At 39.5% G+C, this 26,910-nt stretch overlaps 1 protein-coding gene across 6 annotated transcripts in view; it reads left to right on the forward strand.

Annotated features, from left to right (window-relative positions):
- DYNC1I1 (dynein, cytoplasmic 1, intermediate chain 1) overlaps window positions 1-26,910 on the forward strand; it is a 338,857-nt gene that overhangs the window by 265,815 nt on the left and 46,132 nt on the right. For all 6 annotated transcript variants that reach the window (XM_011955110.1, XM_011955104.1, XM_011955108.1 and 3 more), the window contains one exon: window positions 421-565. In XM_011955110.1, the coding sequence (XP_011810500.1) occupies window positions 421-565 (145 nt within the window). The remainder of the gene's footprint in view (window positions 1-420; window positions 566-26,910) is intronic.

A 26,910-nucleotide genomic window follows, 5' to 3' on the forward strand; every position in this document is an offset into this window, starting at 1 on the left:
TAGTCAGTAGGCTCTCCAAAAGGAGATAAAGCAGACCATGTGCAAAATGCTATCTCAAGAATAAAATAATCTTAAGTGTATTTGTTTCCATTAAAATAACTGCATCAACAATGATAGGCTTTGAGGAATTCCACAAAAGGAATTAAATAATAAATGTTGATATTAAATTCTGTATTTTAAAAAGATTACATTGCCCCACATTGTTTTTAAATAATCAAAACTAGGGTAACATATTTGCAAACAATTTCTTTCAGGATAACTGATTGTAAAAATGATTTCATTTTGATGGTGTGTGGTTGTTCTAAATTATGGAGAAGTAATCATGCAGAGTTGAGGGGTTTTTTGTTTTGTTTTGTTTTTTAACCAATCACTGCTTTTCAGAGGTCACTGGAATTCTGCTCCTGTGTGCTTTTCCTACAGCAAAGCAGGTATTGGTGAGGTCTTTGAAGGTCACCAAGGGCCAGTGACAGGAATTAACTGCCACATGGCAGTGGGTCCAATCGACTTTTCTCACCTGTTTGTCACATCATCATTTGACTGGACTGTCAAACTGTGGACCACAAAGGTAAGAATATCTTGACTGAACTTCTCAGATATATTATAAGGGCTGAAGATGGTTTTTCATTCCCTGGAAACAGTTGTCCCTAAAGCCTCTTCCAGGCAACCTGGCACTGGGAATTCATATACCTTCTGGTGAGGCCAGTCTGCCCCAGAGCTAGTCCATTTTACTTATTTATTTTTATTTTTATTTTTATTTATTTATTTTCATTTTTATTTATTTATTTTTTTTGAGACAGAGTCTCACTCTGTCGCCCAGGCTGAGGTGCAGTGGCCCGATCTTGGTTCACTACAAGCTTCGCCTCCCGGGTTCACGCCATTCTCCTGCCTCATCCTCGCGAGTAGCTGGGACTACAGGCGTCCACCGCCACACCGGGCTAATTTTTTTGTATTTTTAGTAGAGACAGGGTTTCACTGTGGTCTCGATCTCCTGACCTTGTGACCCGCCCTCCTCGGCCTCCCAAAGTGCTGGGATTACAAGCGTGAGCCACCGCACCCGGCCCATTTCACTTATTTTTAAACATATAGGTAATACTTGAAAACATTCTAATTATAAAAAATTCAAACAATTCAAATAATGATAAAGCTGCAGTCCTCCTCTACCAACCCCAGCCCCATCCACAACATCCCCTTCACTGCCTGCACCTCAGTCCCCTTCCCACAGGCAAACTTTTACCAGTTTCATGTCTATGTTCTAGAGCTTGGTGGTATCTACTTACTTACATAAGTACCTGTGGAAATATATGATTTGGGACTTGGGTTCTTTTTTTGTTTGATTTGTTGGTTGGTTGTTTATTTTTATTTTGAGCTGTTGGAGGTTTTTAAGCTGGTAAATGACCCTATGTTATGTTTTAAAAGGTAATTCTGGCCGGGAGCAGTGGCTCACATCTGTAATCCCAGCATTTTGGGAGGCTGAGGTGGGTGGATCGCTTGAGGTCAGGAATTTGAGACCAGCCTGGCCAATATGGTGAAGCCCCATTTCTACTAAAAATACAAAAATTAGCCATGTATGGTGGCACATGTCCGTAGTCCCAGCTACTCTGGAGGCTGAGGCAGGAAAATCGCTTGAACCTGGGAGGCAGATGTTGCAGTGAGCTGAGATTGGGCCACTGCATTCCAGCCTGGGCAACAGAGCCAGACTCCATCTCAAAATAAAATAAAATAAAAGGTAATTCTGTCCATGCTTGAGAGCAAGAAGAAAAGCAGAGACCACTTGGAAGGAAGGCGCAGTAATCTAGGAAAGAAATAACATTGACTTAAACCAGTAGTCTGAGATGGAGAGAAATAAATGAATTTGAGGGCCATTTAAGAGATAAAAGTCACAGAAATTGGTGATAGATTTGATAGAAGGAAGGTAGGAGATGGAGTCATCAGCAGATAACCTAGGTTTATGACCTGAGCAGCTGGTGAGTTGTAGCATTCACTGCACTGGAGAACAGCAGGGGAAGAACATGCTGACGAAGAGCTTTGCATATGCTGAGCTAAAGGTGCCCAGGAGGGGCATTCAAGATCTCATTTCAAGATCTCCATTAGGAGATTTGTTTGTGAGTTTGATATGTGAGTCAGAAGAAGAGAGAGACCTCCCAGCAGCCTGTATGCACTAGAATAGCAGTGATCTTTGCAAGTGAGTGTATTTTTTTTTTTACACGGTCTCACTCTGTTACCCAGGCTGGAGTGCAGTGGCACTATCTTGGCTCACTGCAGCCTCTGCCTCCCAGGTTCAAGTGTTTCTCCTGCCTCAACCTCCATAGTAGCTGGGATTCCACAGCACACATCACCACGCCTGGCTAATTTTTGTGTTTTTAGTTGAGATGGGGTTTCGCCATGTTGGCTGGGCTGGTCTCAAACTCCTGACCTCAAATGATGTGCTCGCCTTGGCCTCCCAAAGTGCTGGGATTACAGGCATGAGCCACACACCTGGCCCAGGAGTGGATTTTAAAAGAAACACTAACATGCAATCTGGAGGGAGAGCAATACTTAGGAAATAAACAGGAGAAACTGAACTAGAAAAGGAAGATTAAAAAGGAACCCAGGAAATAGAAGACAAATTAGAATTTTCTTTGCGGCTTCATGGGTATTAATGGAAAAAACCATGTCAAGAGGACAGAATTTGCTCTTAACTATATGAAAAGATAACAACCTTATTTATAAGAGAAATTAAAATTAAAACCAAGTTGAGAAACATATTTTCAACTATCAGATTGACAAAAATCTAAGTTTTGCAACACACTCTGTGATGAGGCCGAAATAAACCAGCTATTCTCATACATTGCCATTGGAAATGCAAAATGGCTCAACACTATGGAAGAGGATTTAGCAGTATCTAAAAATAATACATGTTTTAACAGAACAATTTCCACTTCTAGGAATCTATGCCAAAGATATACTGCAAAAATAAGAAAGAAGACATATGCAGAAGGACATTCATTGAAAGATTACTTGAATAAATGAATACAAAAAAATGAATACAACTCAAAAATATCTATCAATAGAGTGCTGGGTGAATCAAAAGTACGGTACCTCTGCCCAAGGGAGTAATATTATTGAGGTATAAGAAAAAATGAAGAAAACTTCTATGTACTATTATGGAGTGGTCCCTAAGATACGTTTTTAAATGAGTAAAGCAAAGTGGAGAGAAGTGCAAATAGTATATTGTATATTATCATTGTTTATAATTATATTAATATATACTTAGAAGTTGAAAGGATAAACACAAAAGTTACTTATAGGAAGACGGGAAGCTAAAAGAAAAAAATAATAGCTAGCTTATTTGAATATACCTTGTTTTTACATTTGATTTTGGAACCATGTAAATATTTTACATAGTTATAAAAGAAAATGAAATAAATTTAAAAATTGATTCCTAAAAAATTTAAAGTAACATGAATCAACCTTAATGTGGTTCAAATGGGTAGCAAAATTCATTAAAGAATGATTTGAAGTGACTTTAAAACGCTATATGTTTGGTATACATTCCTAACCGGGTTATATTTTAACGATTTTTTTAAACTACCAAAAAAATAAATAAAAAAGATCTAAACTACTTCTAGTACTCATATTGCTGGTTGTCACATTTCTACTGTTATCCTGAGACCTTTGTATTTGTATGATAACATAAGTTAAATTACTATGTTGGTGTCATTGAGAACTGAGATTATCAGCTTGGTTGGAAGGAGATACAGACTCATGCAGTTAAGTAACAATTCTGTAGTAATCCTGAATCTGAGTGGGAAGTATAAGAACTCATGGCATGTATTATCTTTCAATATAAAAGAATACATATTCACTGCTCTGACCACAAAAAGATCTAGGAACAGTGACCAGTTCAGTAGCAGTGACCTTCCTGATGCCCAGGATGTGCTCCCCAAATACAAGTTCCACTCAAGGAAACCAGGGATCCCAGAAGAAATTACTGATTGTAGGTGTGGAGCAGGAAATGTATAAAATAAACTGAGATTATTTTATTATAACAAGCAAAAATGCTACCAAACACTACAAAGTTTTTGTCAAAGGACTTGGAAGCCAGGTTGAGTAAGCTTCTTTTGGCCCTGACAACATTGATAAGAGTAATAGATTCATGAGTTTGTAACAATACTGAAGAAAACAAACAAATAGAAAACCTCATTGGCCACCTATGGAGAATACTAGGTAAACAAACTCACCAGTGAGTAAATGAAAGAATCACACATTTAGTCTGTCTTTTCTATATGAATTGTGTTTCAGGGTTACTAAATCATTGATGAGGGGACATTTTCTTTACAACATTTCAGCTAATATAGGAATAAAAAATGGGCCGGGCACTGTGGCTCACACCTGTAACCCCAGCACTTTGGGAGGAGATTGAGACCATCCTGCCCAACATAGTGAATACTTGTCTCTACTAAAAATACAAAAGTTAGCTGGGCATGGTGAGGTGTGTCTATAATCTCAGCCACTAGGGAGGCTTGGGAGGCTGAGGCAGGAGAATCACTTGAACCAAGGAGTCGGAGGTTGTATTGAACCGAGATCGTGCCACTGCACTCCAACCTGGTGACAGAGCAAGACTCCATCTCAAGAAAGGAAGGAAGGAAGAAAAGGAAGGAAGGGAGGAAGGAAGGAAAGAAGGAAGGAAGGAAGGAAGGAAGGGAGGGAGGGAGGGGAAGGAAGGAAGGAAGGAAGAAAAGAATTTGAAAATCACCATTTTGCAAATACCATAATCTAGGCAATGATTATTGCTGACAATATTGTAAAAATAGAAACAACCTTTTTCATAATTATGGAAATACACAATACCACCTTTGAAGTAGGCTGACACCCAAAGTTGAATCTGAATCTTATCAATCCTCCAGATCTCTGAATTTAGAAGATACAGATGCAAAACATTAAATAACACCACAGGGATGCAATCAGCCAAACCCAAACTGCTGGCATATCTACAGGACAACTGATTTAGTTTCTGCAACAAAACCAAAACTTTTTCCTCAAGGGCAAATTGGAAGCGGAAACAATGTATTAAAAAAACAGAACAAAACAAAACTTGGGACATTTCAGTGGATCTTAAAATATGGATCTTACATAGATCATGATTCAAACAAGCACCAGGTGAAAAACTTTAAAAGACTACCAGGGAAATGCAAATACTAACTGTATATTTGATGATATTTATGAAGTACTATTTTTAGTAATTTTTTTTTTTTTTTTGAAATGGAGTCTCTCTCTGTTGACCACACTGGAGTGCAGTGGCGCCATCTCGGCTCACTGCAACCTCCACCTTCTGGTTCAAGCAATTCTCCTGCCTTAGCCTCCCAAGTAGCTGGGATTACAGGTGCCTGCCACCACAACTGGCTAATTTTTGTATTTTTAGTAGAGATGGAATTTCACCATGTTGGTCAGGCTGGTCTCGAACTCCTGACTTCATGATCCGCCCGCCTCGGCCTCCCAAAGTTCTGGGATTACAGGCATAAGCCACCGTGCCCAGCCAATAATTGTTATGATCACTTGAAATGGCATTACCGTTTAGGGATGCATATCGAAATACAGAAGAAATTATATGATATTAGTGATTTGCTTCAAAATAAGCAGTTGGGAATGGGAGAGCTTGTGAATGTAGGTGACTAACATTGGTCATGATTGCTAATTATTGAAGCTGGATGATTGATATTAGTCTCTCTATCTCTGAATATGTTTAAAATTTTCTCTAATAAAGAACCTTTAAAAGACAGAAAAAGGAATTAGTAATAATGGCAAATACTTCAGAGAAGAAATATCAGGACAGGAATACGTCCATTGTATTTAGCAACTCAGAAGCCACTAGTGTCCATGGCAAAAGCAGTGTCTTTGGAGTTTGTTGAGGGTGGGACAAAAATTACAATGCATTAAAGAATGAGTGGAAAGCAAGAAAGCATTAAAATCAAGATGTTTTCTTTCCTTTTTTTTTTTTCTTGAGATTATAGAGAGCTCAAGGATGTTGCTGCTGTGGAAGAGCCAGTGAAGGGGAGTAGAAAATCTGTACGTGTAAGGTAGAGAAAGGGCCATGAAAAGGTTGCCGTGAATGAATTCATAGCATGGGCAGGGAAGTGAATTTTAAATCTGAGCAGCAACATCTCTTCTGTTGTAACAGAAGAGCAGGTAAGGATGGGATCATGTGTGTGTCTGTGTGTAGATTTAGTGAAGGAAGGCAGAGCAAACTCTCCTGTGATCGCTATTTTCTTAACGCTGTAGGGGGTTTAAATACTCTGCTGAGTAGAAGGGAGCTATTGAAGGGAGCAGATTTCAGCTGATCACAGAGGAGAATAGGAAGAGCTGATTGGGGAATGAAAGATGGACTCTGGTCAGTGTGGTGGGTCCAGTTATGGTCAGAAACCAGAATGTTTTAGCAGCTTCAATCTTCAGGACCGATTTCCTCCAAGAAAGGGTAGGAGTGGAAATATGGGCATGAATGAGGGGACTTAGATGGATATGGGGCAGGAGCCTTACCACAGTGTGATGGAGGGAAAATAGAGCAAGGAATTGGGAGATATGGACAAGAAAGTGTCTGATGTTATAGGCTAAGGATGTTAGGCTGGAGCAGAAAGGAAATAAAAACAGACAGGAGAAAGTAAAGGGAGCAAGGGATTGGATGCCCCTATAAGATCAAAGAACAAGGATGAAGGAAGTAATTGAATAAGAGAATTAGTAACATAAGAGATTACTGTTAGAATGTGGGATGTTTTGATTTAGCATTTCACAACAGAAATAGTTCCAAGTGATTTTTTTAAAAAGTCAAGGATGTGGTCATGTGTATAGCTGAAGTCTAGTGAGGGTGGAATTCACTGCAAATGAGGAGGTCACGGAAACAAAAGGCCAAGGTGCTGGTGTGCTGTGGGCTTTAGAGAGGGCCAGAAAATAGCTAGACTGGGATGGAAAAGGAAACAGTGATCACAGTACCAAAGTCCTCAGTGAATTAGGAGGAGAGATCAAAAGAGGTAGAGAATGATACAGCCAGATGGCCTGAGCTTAAAAGAAATAGGACTTTTTACTGGAGGACTAAGGAGCGGTAAAATAGTCCTGGAGAGCAAGTGAGAAGCTGACCCTCTCACTCTCTTGAGATAGAATACAGGATAATGAACAGCTTCTACCTGAGGAGATGGCAGAAGAGGTGGTGAGGTTAGGGCAGAGTCAGGATTCCATTGAGGCAGGCAGGAGAGGTAGCTTCCCATGAGAAGGCTGAGGATGGAGGCAAAGGCATGTATCATGGAATAAGAGATGTGAGGCAGGGGAGTTGTAGAAACATCAGGAAAGGAGAGTGCAGTGAGTGATTTGTTCAGGTGAAATAAGTGCTAATAGAGATTTCTAGAAAATGCTCTGAGATCCCACTGGGAATGGGAAGGGGAGATGGAATAAAAGGGGCCAAGGATTCAGAAGAGGATGCTAATCGTTGCATATTCCAGCACAATGAAGTTAGCATGAAGGGAGAGGGAATTAAAACACATTACATTGCCCTCCCTTTACTCCCACAGCACCCCCTGCCACACCAAGTTTCATCATTAACCACTGTCAGGGAAGACCACATTGAAGCAGAAACTTTGTTGGAGTGGTTTACCTGGCAAACAGAGAACCAGGCTGCATTCCAGGCAGCTGAGTCAACAAATGTCCAAGCAGCCATTTTCATCCAAATGACTGGAAGGTTGGGATCCATTTAGGGAATGAGGCTGGAAAGATAGGATTATACTTGATTGTGTTGATTTATTTTTATTTTCTAGGTAATGGCAAGTCATTTTAGAAGGGAATTAATCAAAATTTGATTTTAATGAGTTCGCTTTGGAATACTATGGAAGATGAATTTGTATGGGGAGCCAAGATCAACATTTATCGAGGTCACACTGTGTACTAGGCATTGTGCTAAATATTTGAAATACATTAGTTCATTAAATGCTCACAATAAACCTGTGAGTAGATATTAGTATCGCATTTTATGTAAGAGGAAATAGGCACAAGAGAGCTTAAATAACTTGCCTGATGTGCTTAGTGAATAACTGGGGAAACTGGGATTCAAATTCAGATTTGAGTGACCCCAAAGACTGTGTTCTTTTCCATACCATTGTGTTAAGCCTGGAGACAAGAAGCCAGTTGTAAGTCTAGTTTGGTCAACCAGGTGAGAGCCAGAATTTAGGCAGTGAGCTTGTAGAGGGGAACACCAGTCTGAGAAATAAAATCAATCAGGTGCAGTGACCAGCAGCCCTGATCTGAGAGGGGAGTCAGTGATGATTCTGATATTTCTGCCGTTAGCATCTGAGTGAAGAATGGTGGTGCCAGTGACTGAGACAGGACATATGAGGGGAGGAGTGGGCTTGGGTTAGAGGTAGGAAATCAGCGGTCTGGGCATGCTTAGACTGAGGTGTCTGGAAATTCCCACAAGGTAATTGAAGATGCTTGTCTTAGTCCATTCAGGGTTCTATAACAAAACACCTTAGAGTGGGTAACTTATAAACAACAGTAATTATTGCTCACAGTTCTGGAGGCTGGTATGTCCAAGATCAAGGTGCCAGTAGATTTGGTGTCTGGTGAGTGCTCGCTGCCTCATAGATGGTGCTTTCTTCTTGCATCCTCACATGGAAGAAGGGGCAAACAGGCTCCTTCAAGCCTCTTTATAAGGATACTAATCCCGTTCATGAGGGTGGAGCCCTCATGACCTAATCATCTCCTGAAGTTCCCACCTTTTAATACTATCACAGTGGGGATCAAATTTCAACATAGGAATTTTGCAGGGACACAAATATTCAGTTGACAGCAATACTGAGGCTCAGGGGCAAAGGATGAGTTAGAAATATAGATATGACAGTGATCAGTCGTTTATTCCAAAGGTGAAAAGTATAATAGAACATGCATTGAAGAGGCTATGAATGCAATCTTGGAGCTGGTAATGCTTCAGGTGCTGAGGCGTGAGAACAGGATGCTCGTTAAAGAATGTGATAAAGGCTGTTAAACACCAGAGATATCAAGAAATATACAGATGGCAAGGCAAGAAGAGGGTCACGTGGACCTCAGTGAGAACAATTTTAGTGGAGCACTAGAGACAGATTGTGAGTGGTTGTGGAGTGAAAAGGGAAGACAGTCGACACAGAAAATATAGACTAGTCTTTCAGACATGAGGCAGTGAACATAAGGAGATAGAGAGGCGACTAGCAGGGAAAGCCAGGCCAAGAAAGGATTTTATTATTATACTCTCTGAGAGACCTGAGTGTGTTTGCAGCCTGAAGAGGAGCCAATGGAAGGTGTATGGTTTAAAAAATGGAGGAACAGAATTCACCACTATATAATTCATCCATGTAACAAAAAGCGACTTGTACTCTAAAAGCTATTGGAATAAAAATTAAATTAAAAGAAAAAACCAGAGGAAGATGATTTCAAGTGACCATGTCAGGTTTAGGATAGGGAGAAGAGGCAGAATATTGGTGAGACTAAAAAAAGGCTTACAGGTAGGTTTAGCTACATGGAAGTGGAGGGGGAAGGAGGAAAGAAGAGAAGGTCCCCCATTTCTTCGGTGGAGTCAGAGGCAGTTATCTGTTAACGGTGATGGGAACTGGGACGTGGTAGGGAGAGGAAAGAGGATTAGACCAGGCCCTATAAGAGATGGGACAGGGCCCTGACTACAGAGGATATCTGAACTGTATAGATTTGAAAACCAGCTAGGGCTGAATATCACAGATGTATTTCATAGGTGATATCTAATTTAAATTTTATGAGGGGATAAGAAGAGTCCCAGGAATTGTGTAAAATTGCCATTGTTGAGTCTCTTACAGGAATCTCCTGAATATGGCATTCAAAGCTCTCCACAGTGTGTCCCCACCATTACTAGAGCAGGTGAACAGATCCAGGTTTGGGAGATGTACCACTTCTTTACAATTCTTCTAAGCCAGTATTCTCAAAATGTGGCCCCAGATCAGCAGCAACAGCATTACCTGGGGCTTATGAGAGATGCAAACTCTTTGGGCCCCACCCCAGACCTTCTATGTCAAAAACTCTGGGGATGGGGGCCAACAATCTGTGTATTAGAAGCCTTCCAGGTAATCCAGACGTTGCTAAAATATAAAGAGCCATGCCCTAAACCTCCGTAAAGTTCTGTTTCAAACTTCCCATCCTACAGAGCTGGTGGGCAGTTCAATTGTGTTGAGGGATCCCTCCTTTCTCCCAGAGTTGTGTTAGAGAACTGGGGATCTAGTTCAGGGTTCAGACAGGAGAATGAAAGCTGTTGTCCCACCTCCAACTGGGTTTCCTCATATAATGAACATACTACATGTTCTGGACAGAGGTTTGTACTGTGAATGTATTTGAAACCCCAAATTAATTATAACCCTTTATGGTGTTCTAGACAGTTACGCTTGAAACCCTTGACAATATGGGCTAGTGGTTTTCTCCTCTTCTTAATCTCAATGAGCATAAAATTTAAAGGAAGCAGTCACATCTCTTAAAATTACTAATCACAGGCCGGGCGCGGTGGCCCACGCCTGTAATCCCAGCACTTTGGGAGGCTGAGGCGGGCAGATCACGAGGTCAGGAGATCGAAACCGTCATAGGTAACACAGTGAAACCCCATCTCTACTAAAAATATAAAAATTAGCTGGGCGTGGCGGCGGGCGCCTATAGTACCAGCTACTCAGGAGGCTGAGGCAGGAGAATGGCGTGAACCTGGGAGGCGGAGCTTGCAGTGAGCCGAGATCTTGCCACTGCACTCCAGCCTGGGTGACAGAGCAAGACTCCATCTCAAAAAAAAAAAAAAAAAAAATATATATATATATATATATATATATATATATGACTAATGACATTTTGCAGGACTATGGCTGAAAATAACCTTTATCTTAATAAAAGAGGCAAAGTAAAAGGCTGTCTTGAAAATATTGAAAATTGAGTTTTTTGGCTTTTTTCCATCTTACTGACAATGAGAATTTTCACAGAAGTGTAGCAGGGACAAAGATATGAGATGGGTAATTATTTTAGTCCCTTCTGACAATAATAGTTACCTTTGTAATCTTTACTTTAAACTTATTGGATAACTTGGAGTCATTTTATCATTTAAACAAGGCAAAGAAGTTTGTAATAGAGTCTTAATAGGATTAGTAATAGCCTCACACTTCACCTTGTGAATTAAATAACATAAGGAAAAATCCTCCAAATCATAGAAGCAATTGGTGCTAAGAAACAACACTATGAAATAGTATGAAATCAAATTTTTTAAAAGGCTGCAATTTAATACTTTGTTGATAAAATATAGTATAGTGGTGGGGTGCAGTGGCTCACACCTATAATCCCAGCACTTTGGGAGGCCGAGGCGGGCAGATCACCTGAGCTCAGGAGTCCGAGACCAGCCTGATCAACATGGTGAAACTCCGTCTCTACTAAAAATACAAAAAATTAGCTGAGCGTGGTGGCTCATGTCTGTAGTTTCAGCTACTCGGGAGGCTGAGACAGGAGAATTGCTTGAACCTGGAAGGCACAGGTTGCAGTGAGCCGCTGCACTCCAGCATGGGTAACAGAGAGAGGCTACGTCCCAAAATAATAATAATAATAAGCTCAAAAAGATAACCAAAAAAAGATTAAAAGCAAACAACCCGACAACAAGAAAATTTGGAAACAGAAATATGCATTTTGTACACTCTACTGCCCAAGAATTCACATGTCTAACACAATAATAAAATATTTAAAAAGAAATTCTGTATTCCAGGGGTAATGTCAACTGGAATTAGCACAGTGAGCAAAATGAATCTCACCCTGAAGCCTATAGAAAAGTCCATATGAATTCACTTTGCATAGCTAAATGATTGCCAGAGAGACAATAACATTTCACATCCTGAGAGAAGTGATGATTTTAAAGTTCCAAATTTAAAATGAAACTTCTCTACATAGGATCTTAGAAATATTGCAGTTAAATGAAAAAAAAGCATATTTAGAGAAAATGTAATCATTGTCAATTCTCTTTGTGATTTGAAGAGTTAATATTTCCATTTATTTTATATGGTTTTATTTAAACTCCTTGAGGATTGAACAGGTTGAGTTTTTGAAGTGGTACCGGCTAAAGGACAAACGTGATATTGCATATTTTGGGGATGTTAAGGTCCTAAACAATACCCTTTCCCATCCTGTTTATCTTGTGCCTTTTTCTACCAAACTGCAGTTTCACCCTCTACAGCCTGCATTTATCCCCATGATTGCCACTAGACCTGCTTCTTCAAAAGTTGCCCTGACCTGCTTTCTTGCCTGTTCCAGGGGTCATTTTGCCATTTTCATTTTCTTTGATGACTTTGCTACTTTAATAATGTTGATTAGTCCCTTGGAACATCCTTTTTACAATGAGGCTGCTTTTAGAGTATAGTAAAAAAAAAAAAAAAAACTACATATTTTAGTCTACCCTTTGTGATCCTTTAAAAAATGTATTAAAAATGCATTGCCTGAATTCTGTTGAGTACCAACTCTTACCTTTTACTGTATCTTAGCACATTATATTTCCCATCCATCAAAACATGCTGGAGCTGATGCTCAGAAATAAAGTATGTACTCTTGGCTGGATTAAGACATTCATTATTCCACTCAGCTTGTCTGTTTGCTGAGGTTTTGGATAATTTTTTTTTCCTGTGCTGCAGTTTAGTTTAGTGGCTAGACAAGTTCTGAGTCTTTGGATTTTTTTATCAATGCATCCAGTTTGGAAAGTTTCAGTGGATTCCAATTAAATGTTGGGTTAATATTTATTTTGGTCCTGGTACAACTTCAGATGGATTTAGGTTCACGATACTGTTTATGTATTTGCCAGGTCAGTCCCTTTCTTTAGACTTCAACGGGCTTATGTTTCTTCTATTTGTATTGAATATATCCTCTAAATCCTTTCTGCTCTCGACTTTTGAGTCTTAAAATTCAGTTCCTTTATATCAACTGATCAGGTATATGGCCTAACTTAACCCATGTATTTGTATTTGGTGTGGATTTTGGACACCACCCTCGGGTGCTGTCATCCAAGAACCTTTCATGATACACATTTGATTGATGGAAATCACTGACTTCCCCCGAATATATCTTGACATTTTAGACATTGTATAATCTTTCCTAGCAGTTAACATGCATCTCAGTCCTCTAATCTTTTAACAGTGACTCTGCTCTGAGAATAAAATTTTCCAAGTGACTGGAGAATTATGTCTTTGCACAAATTAGAAAGATAATCTTCAATTTTCAAGCAACTACTGTGAAATCAATAAATATTACCTATTTCACTTTTACATCCTCTGCCGGGGTTAAAATATAAGATGGCTGTCTTAGCTGATTGTTTTCCCTGTTAGCTACTAGAAAAGAAAAGACAAGAAACAATTTTTCCTAAGGAAGAACATTAGTTATTACTTTTCAAATATCTTCATTAAAATGATTATGTATTACAATAAATGTTAAGTACGAGTATATTATAAATAATACAGTGATTAAAAAAACCCTTTTATCTCTTGAGTCACAGTGAGTATGAAACTGGGATAGAATTGCTATCCTTTCCCTGTAAGACTATGAGCTCCTTGAGAGTAAGTCCTTGTGTTTTTTGTCTGCATCCCATTAACTGGCATAGTGCTTGGGACCTGGTAGGCACTGAGTAAATCACTGAGTTAACACATGAATAAATAAATGCCGGTTTTTAAAAAGATGTACATTGAACGTATACTGTAGCAAATATTTAGTTAGCAGTGGTTTTGAGCAGTAAAATTCATAGCCGTAATTTAGAAATATAATAATTAGAAAACTGAGGTTAAGCTTTAAAAATCCTACTAGGAAATATTTAAGAAACTATAATATTGAAAAAAGAAAGCAGAAGTTTGAAGGAGATTTAGTTAGGTAAAGGGAGAAGGAAAGGGCATTCAAGCAGAATGAACAGAGTATGCAAAAACACAGACACATGAGATAGTTGGTACTCTCTAGCTATGTGAACTTAGAAAAGTTACTTAACCTCTCTTTGCTGCAGTTTAGTCATCTCCAAAATGGGGATTAAAATACCTCCTATTTCATAAAGTTCTTGTGAAGATTAAATGAGTGAATAGTTGTAAAGATGTTAAACCATGCTAAGCATAGAGTGAGAATATTAAAGAAGTAGCAATAATAATAACTACTATTATTACTGTTAAATATTATGGTAATTGTTGCTGTTATTTGGATGCTAAAATGCTTTAGTGAGACTGGAGCAGTGGGTACAAGGTGACTGGAAGAGAATAATGAAAGGACAGCTCTGGGGATCAGATGACAAAAGGCAAAAAGGCAGCCTTGTGATGCCACGCGATGGATGTAGACTTTCTTCTGAAGATGACAAAAGTGATAGCTTATGTGAAAGTAGGGCCACATCACCTCTTGCCTGATGTCATGTAGAGTGAAAGTGGGCAGGGAGGACATCTCACCTTCCCCTCAGTATTTTGAACAGCAGTGATAGTATAATGTTCTACCTCTGATGACTGCTCTAACAAATTACCAGCAGTATTTGTGTTCCAGAGGAGCCCCTGGATACATCCCATGCATTCCCTCCTATCTCCACAGTAGGTGCTTGGATTATGAATGCACACTCTCACAATTCCACCTCATAAAATGACAGCAACTTGATTGACCGGAGTATTAACTTTTGCAATCCTTCACGAGACTGCCCTTCCCAATTCACTACATCTAAGTTTTCAGACGAAGTCTAATTATGATTACAGTAGTCATAATAATAATTGTAGCTGCATGTAACTGAATAATCACATGTGACTGGCATTATGCCACTGATGTCACATAATTTTAAGTGTATTTCTGTAAATACACTGCCACACGACCTCCTCTGGAATGGATCACTGCAGAATTATCTCATCTGGCCTTTCTGCTAGCTTTATGTTTAGTGGCTTCTATATTTTATCTTCAGTTTGGCTTTTCTTTTTATCAACTTATAATTGTTTTTAAATTTGGAGGCCGAATATATATTCCCTTCCTGATGCTTCTTGGTTCCAACAAACTCCTGTCACTAGTACTTCTAATCCTCACCCAAAACCCCATTAGTCTTTTCATACCTGCTCTCCGAAGTCCTGACTTCTCAAAAGGAATTTAAATGTGGCAAGACAAAAAGACAGAGGTACTTTCATTTGTCTTAGATCTAAGAAAAGTATGTGTAGGCATATCTTAGTATATTTGAATATTTCTTTTACGATATCTATGTATTTCTTTACCTTGTTTCACAATTTAGTGCATACTTACACTTTTTTAAGAATAGGATATTGCTTTGTTCATCTTTATCCTGTGTCTAACATATGTTAGTTTGCTAGTATTACACACAATGTGGAATGAATAGAATTTTCCCATTAGAAGTAATTACTACTTTATCAACATGGGACAAAAAATATTGGAAGATTATTCTCATTCTTCTGGTACTTTGTAAAGAATAGATATAATAAGCATTTTGTAGTGGAAAAATAAATATAATTAACTTTTGAAGGCTTTTCTTTTTTATTATACTTCTGGGATACATGTGCAGAATGTGCAGGTTTGTTACATAGGCGCCATAGGTTTGTTATATACACATGCCATGGTGGTTTGCTGCACCCATCAGCATGTCACCTACATTAGATATTTCTCCTAATGCTATCCCTCCCCTAGACCCTCACCCTGCGACAGGCCCTGGGGTGTGATGTTGCCCTCTCTGTGTCCATATGTTCTCATTGTTTAGCTTCCACTTATGAGTGAGAACATGCAGTGTTTGGTTTTCTGTTCCTATGTTAGTGTGCTGAGAATGATGGTTTCCAGCTTCATCTATGTCCCTGCAAAGGAAATGAACTCATCCTGTTTTATGGCTGCATAGTATTCCATGGTGTATATGTACCACTTTTTCTTTATACAGTCTATCGTTGATGGACATTTGGGTCAGTTCCAAGTCTTTGCTATTCTAAATAGTGCTGCAGTAAACATACGTGTGCATGTGTCTTATAGTAGAATGATTTATAATCCTTTGGGTATATACCCGGTCATGGGATCGTTGGGTCAAATGGTATTTCTGGTTCTAGATCCTTGAGGAATCGCCACACTGCCTTCCACAATGGTTGAACTAATTTACACTCCCACCAACAGTGTAAAAGCGTTCCTATTTCTCCACATCCTCTCTAGCATCTGTTGTTTCCTGACTTTAATGATCTCCATTCTAACTGGCTTGAGATGGTATCTCATTGTGGTTTTGATTTGCATTTCTCTAATGACCAGTGATGATGAGCTTTTTTTCATGTTTGTTGGGCGCATAAATGTCTTCTTTTGAGAAGTGTCTGTTCATATCCTTTGCCCACTTTTTGATGGGGTTGTCTTTTTCTTGTAAATTTGTTTAAGTTCCTTGTAGATTCTGGGTATTAGCCCTTTGTCAGATGGATTGATTACAAAAATTTTCTCACATTCTGTAGGTTGCCTCTTCACTCTGATGATAGTTTCTTTTGCTGTGCAGAAGCTCTTTAGTTTCATTAGATCTCATTTGTCAATTTTGGCTTTTGTTGCCATTGCTTTTGGTGCTTTAGTCATGAATTCTTTGCCCATGCCTATGTCCTGAATGGTATTGCCTAGGTTTCCTTCTAGGGTTTTTATGGTTTTAGGTCTTACGTTTAAATCTTTAATCCATCTTGAGTTGATTTTTGTATAAGGTGTAAGGAAGGGGTCTAGTTTCAGTTTTTTGAATATGGCTAGCTAGTTTTCCCAACACCAGTTATTAAATATGGGCCCAGGGAGAGGAACATCACACACCGGGGTCTGTCGGGGGCTTGGGGGATAGGCGAGGGAGAGCATTAGGAGAAATACCTAATGTAGATGGTGGGTTGGTGGGTGCAGCAAACCACCATGGCACATGTATACCTATGTAACAAACCTGCACGTTCTGCACATGTATCCCAGAGTTTAAAGTATAATAAAAAAGAATAGTTTTCAAAATATAATTATATTTATTTTTCCACTACAAAATTCTTATTATATTTATTCTTTACAAAGTACCAGAAGAATGAGAATAATCTTCCAATATGTTTTTTCCCATGTTAATAATAAAGTAATAATTACTTCTAATGGGAAAATCGTACTCATTCCATATTGTGTGTAATACTAGCAAACTAATATATTTAGACACAGGATAAAGATGAACAAAGCAATATCCCATTCCAAAAAAAAAAAAAGTGTAAGTATGCACTAAATTGTGAAACAAGGTAAAGAAATACATAGATGTAAAAGAAATATTGAAATATACTAAGAAAAAAACTCTTCTTTTTCTTTCCAGAGTGAAGTAACTGGCCCTCCCATAAATTCTAGGGAACCAGACCTCAGTGTTTATTACTGGAAATGCACCAGCTTTGTGAAAGTTTCTGGAAAGGAATGTTGTGGAATTGGTGATTGAGTGAAATAGCTTTCTCTCCTGTCCCCTGGTTCACTGACTTGAACTAAGCCCAAGGCAAAAGTAAGAGGAGGTCTCTTATAATCTGTCAACTTCCTTCTCACTTAGGACCTTCCTTAAGGATTAAAAACTTAACTTTTAAACCAGAGTTCCCCTTTACTTCTCTGCCAGACCCAACTACATTAAGGGATTTGACGGGTCACCAATCCAGGAGGGTTATGCATGAGACACTTGGCTTCCACCCACCTATGGAATTTAATTTATGCCTGGTTGGTTTGACTTTTTTTTCCCTCAATCACCCTCCTTTAACAAAGGCCAGTCAATGAGCTGAGTTTTGCTGTCTTCTGCTATTAGGACCATTTTCTTAAGATAGCAATCCACAGACCATCACAATGAAGTGTGTTTGTGTCTATGAGTGTGTGCCTGTGTGTGATATTCTTTCCTTTTTTTTACAGTATTTTATGTTTATCTTGATCTGTAATAAATTAAAGTGGTCATGATTTTCTCTAAGGATGACCTCCTCCAGCTCCACCCAAGAAAGTCTATTTATTGGGAAAATAGTTCTTAGCAGAGAAAGACTGTATCTTCTTTATCAAGTCTGTGACAAAATTATTACCAGTTTCTCTGAGGTAGGTCTCTCCCCATGCTCATTCTTCCTACATAATCTTCTTAGATAATCTACCCAAAATATACTTTTCATTATGCCATTTCCTTATACTACAACATACAGTAGTGTGTATTCTGTGGAACTGTAACAGGCATTTCTCAAAGGCAGGAATTCTATGATTTACTCTCTCTATATATATGATATATTATATGCATATCCCATATGCATATAGTATATTTACTATATATAGTGTGTGTGCGTATGTGTGTGTGTGTGTGTGTATATATATATATATAGGCAGAAAGTTAAAGTCAACAAGCATCTTTAGTAGGGAGGTCTTTTTAAATTTATTCTTCATGAATGAGCTGCATATATGGCATGTGAAGATTATCAGAGTAAGCTAAATGCAGCATACTGAAAGAACAGTAGTCCTGAAAAACATAACTCTGGAAACTAATGGATAATTGCATTGCTTGCTTTCTTAATCATTTCAAACACCTCCACCTGCATTTCATGGTTCTTCACACTTTTAGACAGGTGTCTAACCATTAGTCTCATAAACTAGATACATAAAGGTCCAGGGGCAGCTGAAGTTATTGGAGAAGTGTGTGGTGCTCCTTGGTGTAGGAACTCCAGGGAAAATTAAAGAACTTGTAAAACAAGGTGTCCTTAATTTGAACCCCTTAAAGTTTCTGAGTTTTGACTGGAACTGGAGAGATCAGAAGTTGAGGAGAATGAGGAAAGTATTTGAACTTCTGGAAACGGGTGTGCTCAGTCTCTGAGGGTCAGAATCCTTGAAACTGGGCCTTTTCTAAGTCTGAGTTCTAATGAAGATTCCAGTTTTCACAGTAGAAGTTAAAGAAAAAAATGTCTAGAAAAGAGTGATTTAGAGATCCTTCTAGGCCTATATTTTTCCCATCTTATGTTAATTGTACTTGGGTCAGTTAGAATTTGGTCTATTAAATAAAATGGTTTAATATTTTGAACTGTCCACCTATTCTTACATGCCATTTAGTAGTGCACTCAGATGCCTAAATTATCTACCAGTTTTTTTCTGGCTCAATAATGCAACACTCCTATAGTCAGAAAACGATTATCGTAATAATTTTAATCAGCACCAGAAAATTTAATACCTGAATGCAATGTAAACATTTTTGTTGTGTTTATGTGTTAATTGTTTCCCTCTTTTCCACTGAACTAGAGCTTCCTAAGGTCAGCAATCATATTTTACATCTATCCTTTACTCTCCATAGCTCTCAGTCAGGGTACTAAATGATTAATATGTCGTTTAGGCTGATTGTCTTATTGACCAATTACATATCAATTAAATTAAGCTACCAGCAGTCATATTTCTGGCAACAATTATAGGACAGGGTAATCTCTGATGTTTTATGTTTATTGTGAATTTATTTCCATCCTCATTTGGACACCCTAGTGACTGAAACACAACTGACTCCTATGGACCTACAAAAACGCCTCAGTCCATTCCTTATTGACGTCTCTGACTACTCCGTTCTCCATTTATCACCTTTTTTTTTTACTTCATTGATCTTTCCTCTTCTGTCCAATCAAATGTACAGTGTTCACATACCAACCAACATGTTATCATTACAAAACGTGCAAGAATAACAGTGCAAATGTAATTGATATTCTGCCATGAAGTAAAGGCAAATATTGCCTTCTCTATCCTTCTAGTCAAAAGAATACTAGATTTGTTAGATTTTATCATTTATTTATTCATTAAAACAGCATTCATGGAGAACATAATGTGTTTTTAAATTCACGCTTTGTGTTTTTAACTTTGATAAGAATAAAACGTGACACGATCTCTGGTGCCAACAGGTTCATCGCCTACATCTTACTACTAAAACTTGTATCAATAGAACTCCTTTTAAAAGAAATGTTTTTGGCCACCTTTAGTATTGCCTGAAGTTAGTTTCATTATAATGTAACTTAAATACATCTAGACAAAGAACAATTTATACATTCCTTATACTTATTCATTCAATACATGACCATTTATTGAGAGCTTACTATAGTTCAGGTACTGGGAGTATCACAGTGACAAGGGCAGACAAAACCCCCCTGACTTCACAAACTGTTTATTCTGGTGGGAAGAAACAGTGTGGAAACCAAAGAAACAAATATAGTTAATTCTCTTTTTTCGCCCAAGCTGGAGTGCAGCAGTGTGATCTCAGCTCACTGCAAGCTCCGCCTCCCGGGTTCACGCCATTCTCCTGCCTCAGCCTCCCGGGTAGCTGGGACTACAGGCGCCGCCACCTCGCCCGGCTAGTTTTTTGTAGTTTTTAGTAGAGACGGGGTTTCACCGTGTTAGCCAGGATGGTCTCGATCTCCTGACCTCGTGATCCGCCCATCTCGGCCTCCCAAAGTGCTGGGATTACAGGCTTGAGCCAACGCGCCCGGCCTAATTTTTTTTTTTTAAGTGGAGACAGGGTTTCACCATGTTGGCCAGGCTGGTCTGGAACCCCTGACCTCAGGTGATCCACCGACCTTGGCCTCTCAAAGTGCTAGGATTACAGGGTAAGCCACCACACGCGGCCAGTTAATTCTTGTTATATACAACAGTTGTATTCTATAAAGTTGCCACAAATGCTAAATTGACAAATACTAAATGAACCATTGCTTCTGAGGGAGATACTGGATTTGGTTCCTATGAGCTTCTGGTTACAACATTTTCATCAACCTATGAATACATGATCTTCTTGGATGTGTGATTCTGTTTAAAGACACTTGATTTAATATGTATTGTTGGTTCATTGACATTGGGATCCTTAGCCAGTAGCTCATGCCTGAAGGAAGCTTGTTTAACACATGTATTTTTCCAGTAGGGCACATCACAGCCTTCTGGCACATAGGAACACTAGACAGCACTTCAGCACTATGCTTGGGGCCATTCTAAACAGTGAAATTGGGGAAAAAAAATGCAAAAACCATGGCACCAAATAGACTACAAAAAAAAATAAAAGATATTTGTTTACAATATGAGAGCTGAAACAAGAAAGGAGTGTAGTCTTATTCTGTCTCAGCTGGGAACAGGTATATCAGGGGACTCAAATTTTTTGCCACTCTTTGCTTATTCATGAATGATCTAGGAATATTTATTTTGGGATTACAAATAAATTTCAGAAAGTAGGAGAATTTGCAACCATGGAATCCATGAAAAATAAGGAATGATTGCGTATAATAAATATCGGATAGTAATGAATGTTGCCAAAAAAAATGAAACAGATCTGGAGACTGATGGGAGTTTGGGAGAACTATTTGAAGTGGGTGACTAGGACAGTCTGCCCTGAAGAGGGGACACTTTAATAGGTATGAATTTTGAAAAGTAGTTAGCCCTGTGAAGGTGGAGGACAGAGGGAGCAAGTGTTAAAGTCTCTGAATCAGGAGCAAGCTTGACTTGGCTTGTGTGAGGAACAGGACGGAGGTCTTCATGCTTGCAACAACAACAACAACAAAAAAAAACCGACAGAAGATGAGCTTGAAAAGCTAATCAGGGGTGAGATAATGTGTGGTCTTTTTGGTCTACTAAGTGGTTTAGACTCTGTTCTAAAGGGTAATGAGAAGCCACTGAGGGGTTTAAAATATATTTGAGCTATAGCTTATTAGATAATTTTACAGCCCTCCCCCAAAGTTTACAAATCAAATTTACCCCAAACAATATCATTTAAATGAATCACATAACTTAATATGACAAGTGATGCTTCACTGAAACTAAAGTTCTGTTCACAGTGTGACTATCGGGCTGACTTCCCTGGTGCAGGTTCTTCCCAGTTCAGCGGCCTTCATGACCCTGTGTGGATGATGGCTCCAAGAACCACCCTCCTGTGGCACAAGTCCATCATTACATATTCATGGTTCCTGGGTGTGGTCTCTTCCCCCAAGTCTGTCACGAATGTAGCAAAGACACTCCAGCAGGCCTGGAGTCCTACATACATGGTTATAAGGCAGCAGGAAGCAGGCGATCCCTAGCATGGTTTTTTGACTCTCATCTAAAGGAAAACATAAAATAAATGTTTCCATTAGAGAACTCATAGGTACCCCACAATCCCTCAAAAAGGAAACCCACATCCCTGCAAATTGTTTGAAAACCTTGCTCTCACAGAGGATTATTAGGGCAGTGAAAGTATTTTGTATGATGCTGTAATGGTGGACACATGTCATGATAAATATGTCCAAACCGATAGAATGTACCATACCAAGTGTGAACCCTGATGTGAACTATGGAGTTTGGATGACAATGATGTGTCAGTGTGGATCCATCAGCTGTAACAAATGCACCACTCTGGTAGGAGATATTTACAACGGGGGAGGCTGTGCATGTGTGGGGGAAAGGAGTATATGGGAAATCTCTGTATACTTTCTATTTAATTTTGCTGCGAACCTAAAACTACTCTTAAAAATGAAGTCTAAAAAAAAAAAAAAAACCCCTTGCTCTACATGCAAAACTAAATGACACTTCAGTAATGAAGGAAGAATATATTTTAAAACTATAACAGTATAAGACAGACACCAAGGCAGCCCCAAAATGGAACACCGGAAAAGAAGTCAGAAAACAGTGGCTGAGGCCTGGAGAAAAGGAGACATCCCCGTGTGTTCTGTCAGTGTTTGAGAGGGGATTATGGGGTGAGGGAGGACTTTATCTGGATGGCAAGATCAGACCCTTTGCGAGGAGAGAGAATAGTACATTCTCTAAGAGCAGAAAGCAGCATGAACAAAGGCTTGGAGACCAGAATGTATTCAGTGTGTGGAGGAGATGGTGAATGCAGCTGACTGGCTGGAGCAGAGGGTTTTAATTAAGGAGCGATGGGGAAAATACACTTGGAATGCCTGGTCCTGCCATTTCAGCACGAATCTGCCCAGTGGGATCAGATGGTGGTATTCATAGCCCTGGACTGTCTTGTAAAGTGCTGGCTGTGGGATCTGTAGCATGGAGGTACTTTCTCAATGTAGCTATTTGTACTGAGCCTGTCACTAGCTTGGTGAGAGGTGGAAATTACTTGACAGTCTCTCCGGGCTCTCACCCATCCAAAGCGTGAGAGAGAGTGGGGAGTGTCAGAGTGGGTGGGCATTGGGGAAAGTGAATTCTTAAGAGCTAGAGCTTTCAGTGAAGGAGAATAAAGGGCATTAGGAGGCTTACCCAGAGTTGGGCGGCAGTCATGCCAGGCAAGCAGGCCCCCACAGTGGAATCTCTGAACCCTCACACTTCCCAATAGTGAGCCCTTCACTCCCAGAGTGCTTGATTTGGTATGGAAAAATAGTCTCTCTCTCTCTCTCTCACACACACACATACACACACTCCAATTTATCAAAAATCACTTTGGAATTTTAAATTTCAGCTGATGACCTTTCTCAGAATAAAAAAGTCGCATTTTCGCTCTATGGGTTCCCTATTAAATTGCAAATGTAGACTATTTGGCATGTGCAGTTCACCCATTTAAACCCATTTGACTTTGTAAGGCGGGGTGATAACATTTTGGATTTCATTTTTGTTTGTCCTATAAGAGTCTTGAGCTTTAGCCAAAAACCCAGGCCTTGAATGAGTATGCTTTAGACCTCACTTTTTGTCACGAAGCCAAGTGGACTTGGGAGAGAGGGTGGAGCGGTCTGTTGAGACATGATTTTGAGTTTTGCCCTTCGCCTCTGGAGCCAGGGCCCTGGCCCACGTCCAGCCGCACAAAGAGATGATGGTATTTTCTAGGTAATTTTAAGGAGCACAAACCTAAAGTAAAGTCAGGTGGTTTCAAGTCTGCACTGAATTTTTCATGTTAAGGATTTATCATGATTTGGGTTTTCAGCAGAGCTGTATTTTAAATGATGAAGGGAGCTGTATTCCTGTATTCTTCTGGAGACAGGCATGTTTTGGTTGTTTGCTAATGACCTCTGGTTTTGCTTATGGAGAGTTTTGTTAACAATGGAAATTTAGCAAAATAGAATACTTTCTTTCTTTTGTTTTTTTTCTTTTTCTTTTTCTTTTTTCTAAACAATGGGAACCCTTGTAGTAAACTGTCAAAACCAGGCTATCGATATTGGTTATTGTAGCATCATTAATACTGTGTAAAGATAAGTTAGTCACTTTGGCAATCACACATATTCTTCTGATCTTCTGTCTTAGCTCTTAAACAGAGCCTTCGCCTTGCTGTTTGATAGATCCTATTGTTAAGAGAAGAGAACTGCAGAAATGTATTCAAAAATTCTTCATAATTTTTCCAACCTTAGGAACCTATTCAACAGTAATTAGCCTTGAAGGCAGCTGATTAAGGACACCCCAGTAGGGGGCTGCTCTTGAGTTTAAAGGTTAACACCAAGCTCTGTGTGAGAGAGTTTCAGCTTTAGGACTCAGGTCATATTCTGCCTACCCTAGCCTGCTTGCTTGCCTTGTCTTTTTGTACCCTCTCTCCCAACCCACTCCCCATCTTACCCTGTAGCCACCATTTCTAAAATAAAAAGAAGTCTGCAGAGGGTGACAAAATTAAACCAAATGAAACTTTAAACTCCAGTGCAGAAGACTTCTGTCTCAGGAAAAAGTAGCTGTCTTCAAGGCAAAACTGACTGGCTGGATTGAACTGAATTATAATTTCTGGTTCAAGCTGAGTTGTGTCCCTGGAGTGGTTTGACCTGTTTGTATTAGCTTTCCACTGTCCATCCATATTTGTCCTGATGGTATCAAGAACATCACAGAACTATGGGTATGACTTAAAGCTAAGTTGAAAAGAGGCTCTGCTGTCTTCAGAAAGGGGAATATATGTGTGTGTGTGTGTGTGTATATATATATATATTTTTTTCTTTCATTACAGGCAGCCTGCCTTCTTCAATGGAGGCACAGTATAGCTGATGGTTGAGCCATAGTCATTGATTGCAAAGGGATGTGTTTAGGAAGGAGAGAAATAGCTGCTCAGAAATTGCCTTCTGTCTCTCTCAAACTGCACTGTTGGGAGAATTATGTAAGTGCAGAATTGTGGGGAAGTGTGCCCATGTAGGAGTGCATTAGAGGCCAAGAGGAAAAAAAGAGTCTGCCTTCTCTTCTCCTTTGAGAGTTATGTTAGTTTGTTAGGGCTGCCATAACAAACTATCACAACCCGGTTTAAACAACAGAAATGCATCCTCTCAAAGTTCTGGAGGCTAGAAGTTCAAGATCAAGGTGTCATCAGGGTTGGTTTCCTCTGAAGCCTCTCGTTTTGATTTGTAGGTGGCTGCCTTCTCCCTGTGTCTTCACACGGGCTTCCCTCTGTACACGTTTGTGTCCTAATCTCCTCTTTTTATAAGGACACCAGTCATACTGGATTATTGCCCACCCATACAACCTCACTGAGTCTTAATTACTTCTTTAAAGACCTTACCTCCACAGTCTCATATTCCAAGGTACTGGGATTAGGATATCACCGTATGAATTTGGTGATGGAGGGAGAGGCTGATAATTCCACCCATAAGAGCTAAAGATACTACATTGTCACAATTGACTCTTGGTTATGGACAAATAAAAAGTTAACCATAATGAACTTCCTATAAGTCCTTTTCACTACCACCACTTCCTAATCCTAGTACTGAAGGGCTCCAGTCTCTCCAAGGCTGAATCCCAGAGGCAACAGAACCTTAAGGGACCCATGGATGTCGAGGGAAAGTAGCAGGAACGTTGATGCAATGTGGTTAGCATGAGAGGTGGCTTGGCTGATGCTGAATACAGAGACCGATGATCACCATCTTCAGAATACATTTACTGACTGGTGCAGGGTATTTAGTTGCCCTGTGGTGCTGGTTTGGATTCAGGCTTCTTTAGAGTCAGTGCTTGTTTCCAGGCATCATTGTTCTTCTCCAGACAAAACATATCAGAATATTTCATGGAAAGATATATTCCTTTCTCTCTCTCTCTCTCTCTCTCAGTGTCTCTCCAGTTGAAATTTGTGTGTTTCAGGTACATACTGATGCTTTAAGTCAAAGGATAAGTTTATTTGTTTTTAATGAGATAAAATTAATCACACATTTAGTTTCCATTGCTTTGTCCCTGTGGTCCACAGGATATTTCTGGCTAGATTTCCTACTATCCAACTCACTAGTGGCCTGCGTTTCATTACTATTTTTCATATAGCTTTCTTGCTCAGAAGCAGTTTCCTGATCTTTTCCCATGGTGTCCAGACATGCTGAAATCTTTGCCATGACTGGGCAGCAACTGTGACCTTCATCAGAGGTTAGATCTCAAGGTACCAAAGTAAGGGGAAGTAACATACTGGAAGCACAATCGTTAACCCAAGGAGGATGCCAAATCAAAAATCGATTTGAGAAAGTAGAGGTTCAGTCCTGGGGAGTCTAGGAAAGCCCAAGCCCAGAGCATCAGAGAAAGGCTGAAGGCTCTGTTCACAGGTGTCAGGCAGAAATAGGACTGAACTCAAGGTTGCATTCGCCACCTAATTACAGTCCATCTTATCTGCCTTCCATTTGCCAGACTGTACGCCAAAGTGCTTGAGACACAACGCCAAGTAAGAAATGGTCCAAAAAATCAAGGATGGTATATCTAAGTGGGCAGTGGGTGGTCCCTAGACACACACTCATGTAGTAGTATTATGATCTGCTTAGATATTAGTGATTGATGATTAGATGGGTTAGATTAAAATATCACAAACATGGCCTAAAATTTGGATTAGCTTGCAAACCACTTGAAGAATCAGTGTGCATCCACACGGACCATTACCACATTTCCCAACCACCCTCAACCAACTGTATCAATCTTCCAACACTTCTCTGTTCAAGGCCATCAACGAATTCCTAATTGCTACATGCAATGGTTTTTTGGTATCATCCACCCCTCATTCCTGCAGCTCTCTCTAGCCCACTTATGTTCCCCTGCTTTGTCTAGGTCCTCTCCACTGGTTCTGTC

The sequence above is a fragment of the Colobus angolensis genome, unplaced genomic scaffold (assembly GCF_000951035.1).
Source record: "Colobus angolensis palliatus isolate OR3802 unplaced genomic scaffold, Cang.pa_1.0 Scaffold394, whole genome shotgun sequence".
Taxonomy (NCBI): domain Eukaryota; kingdom Metazoa; phylum Chordata; class Mammalia; order Primates; family Cercopithecidae; genus Colobus; species Colobus angolensis.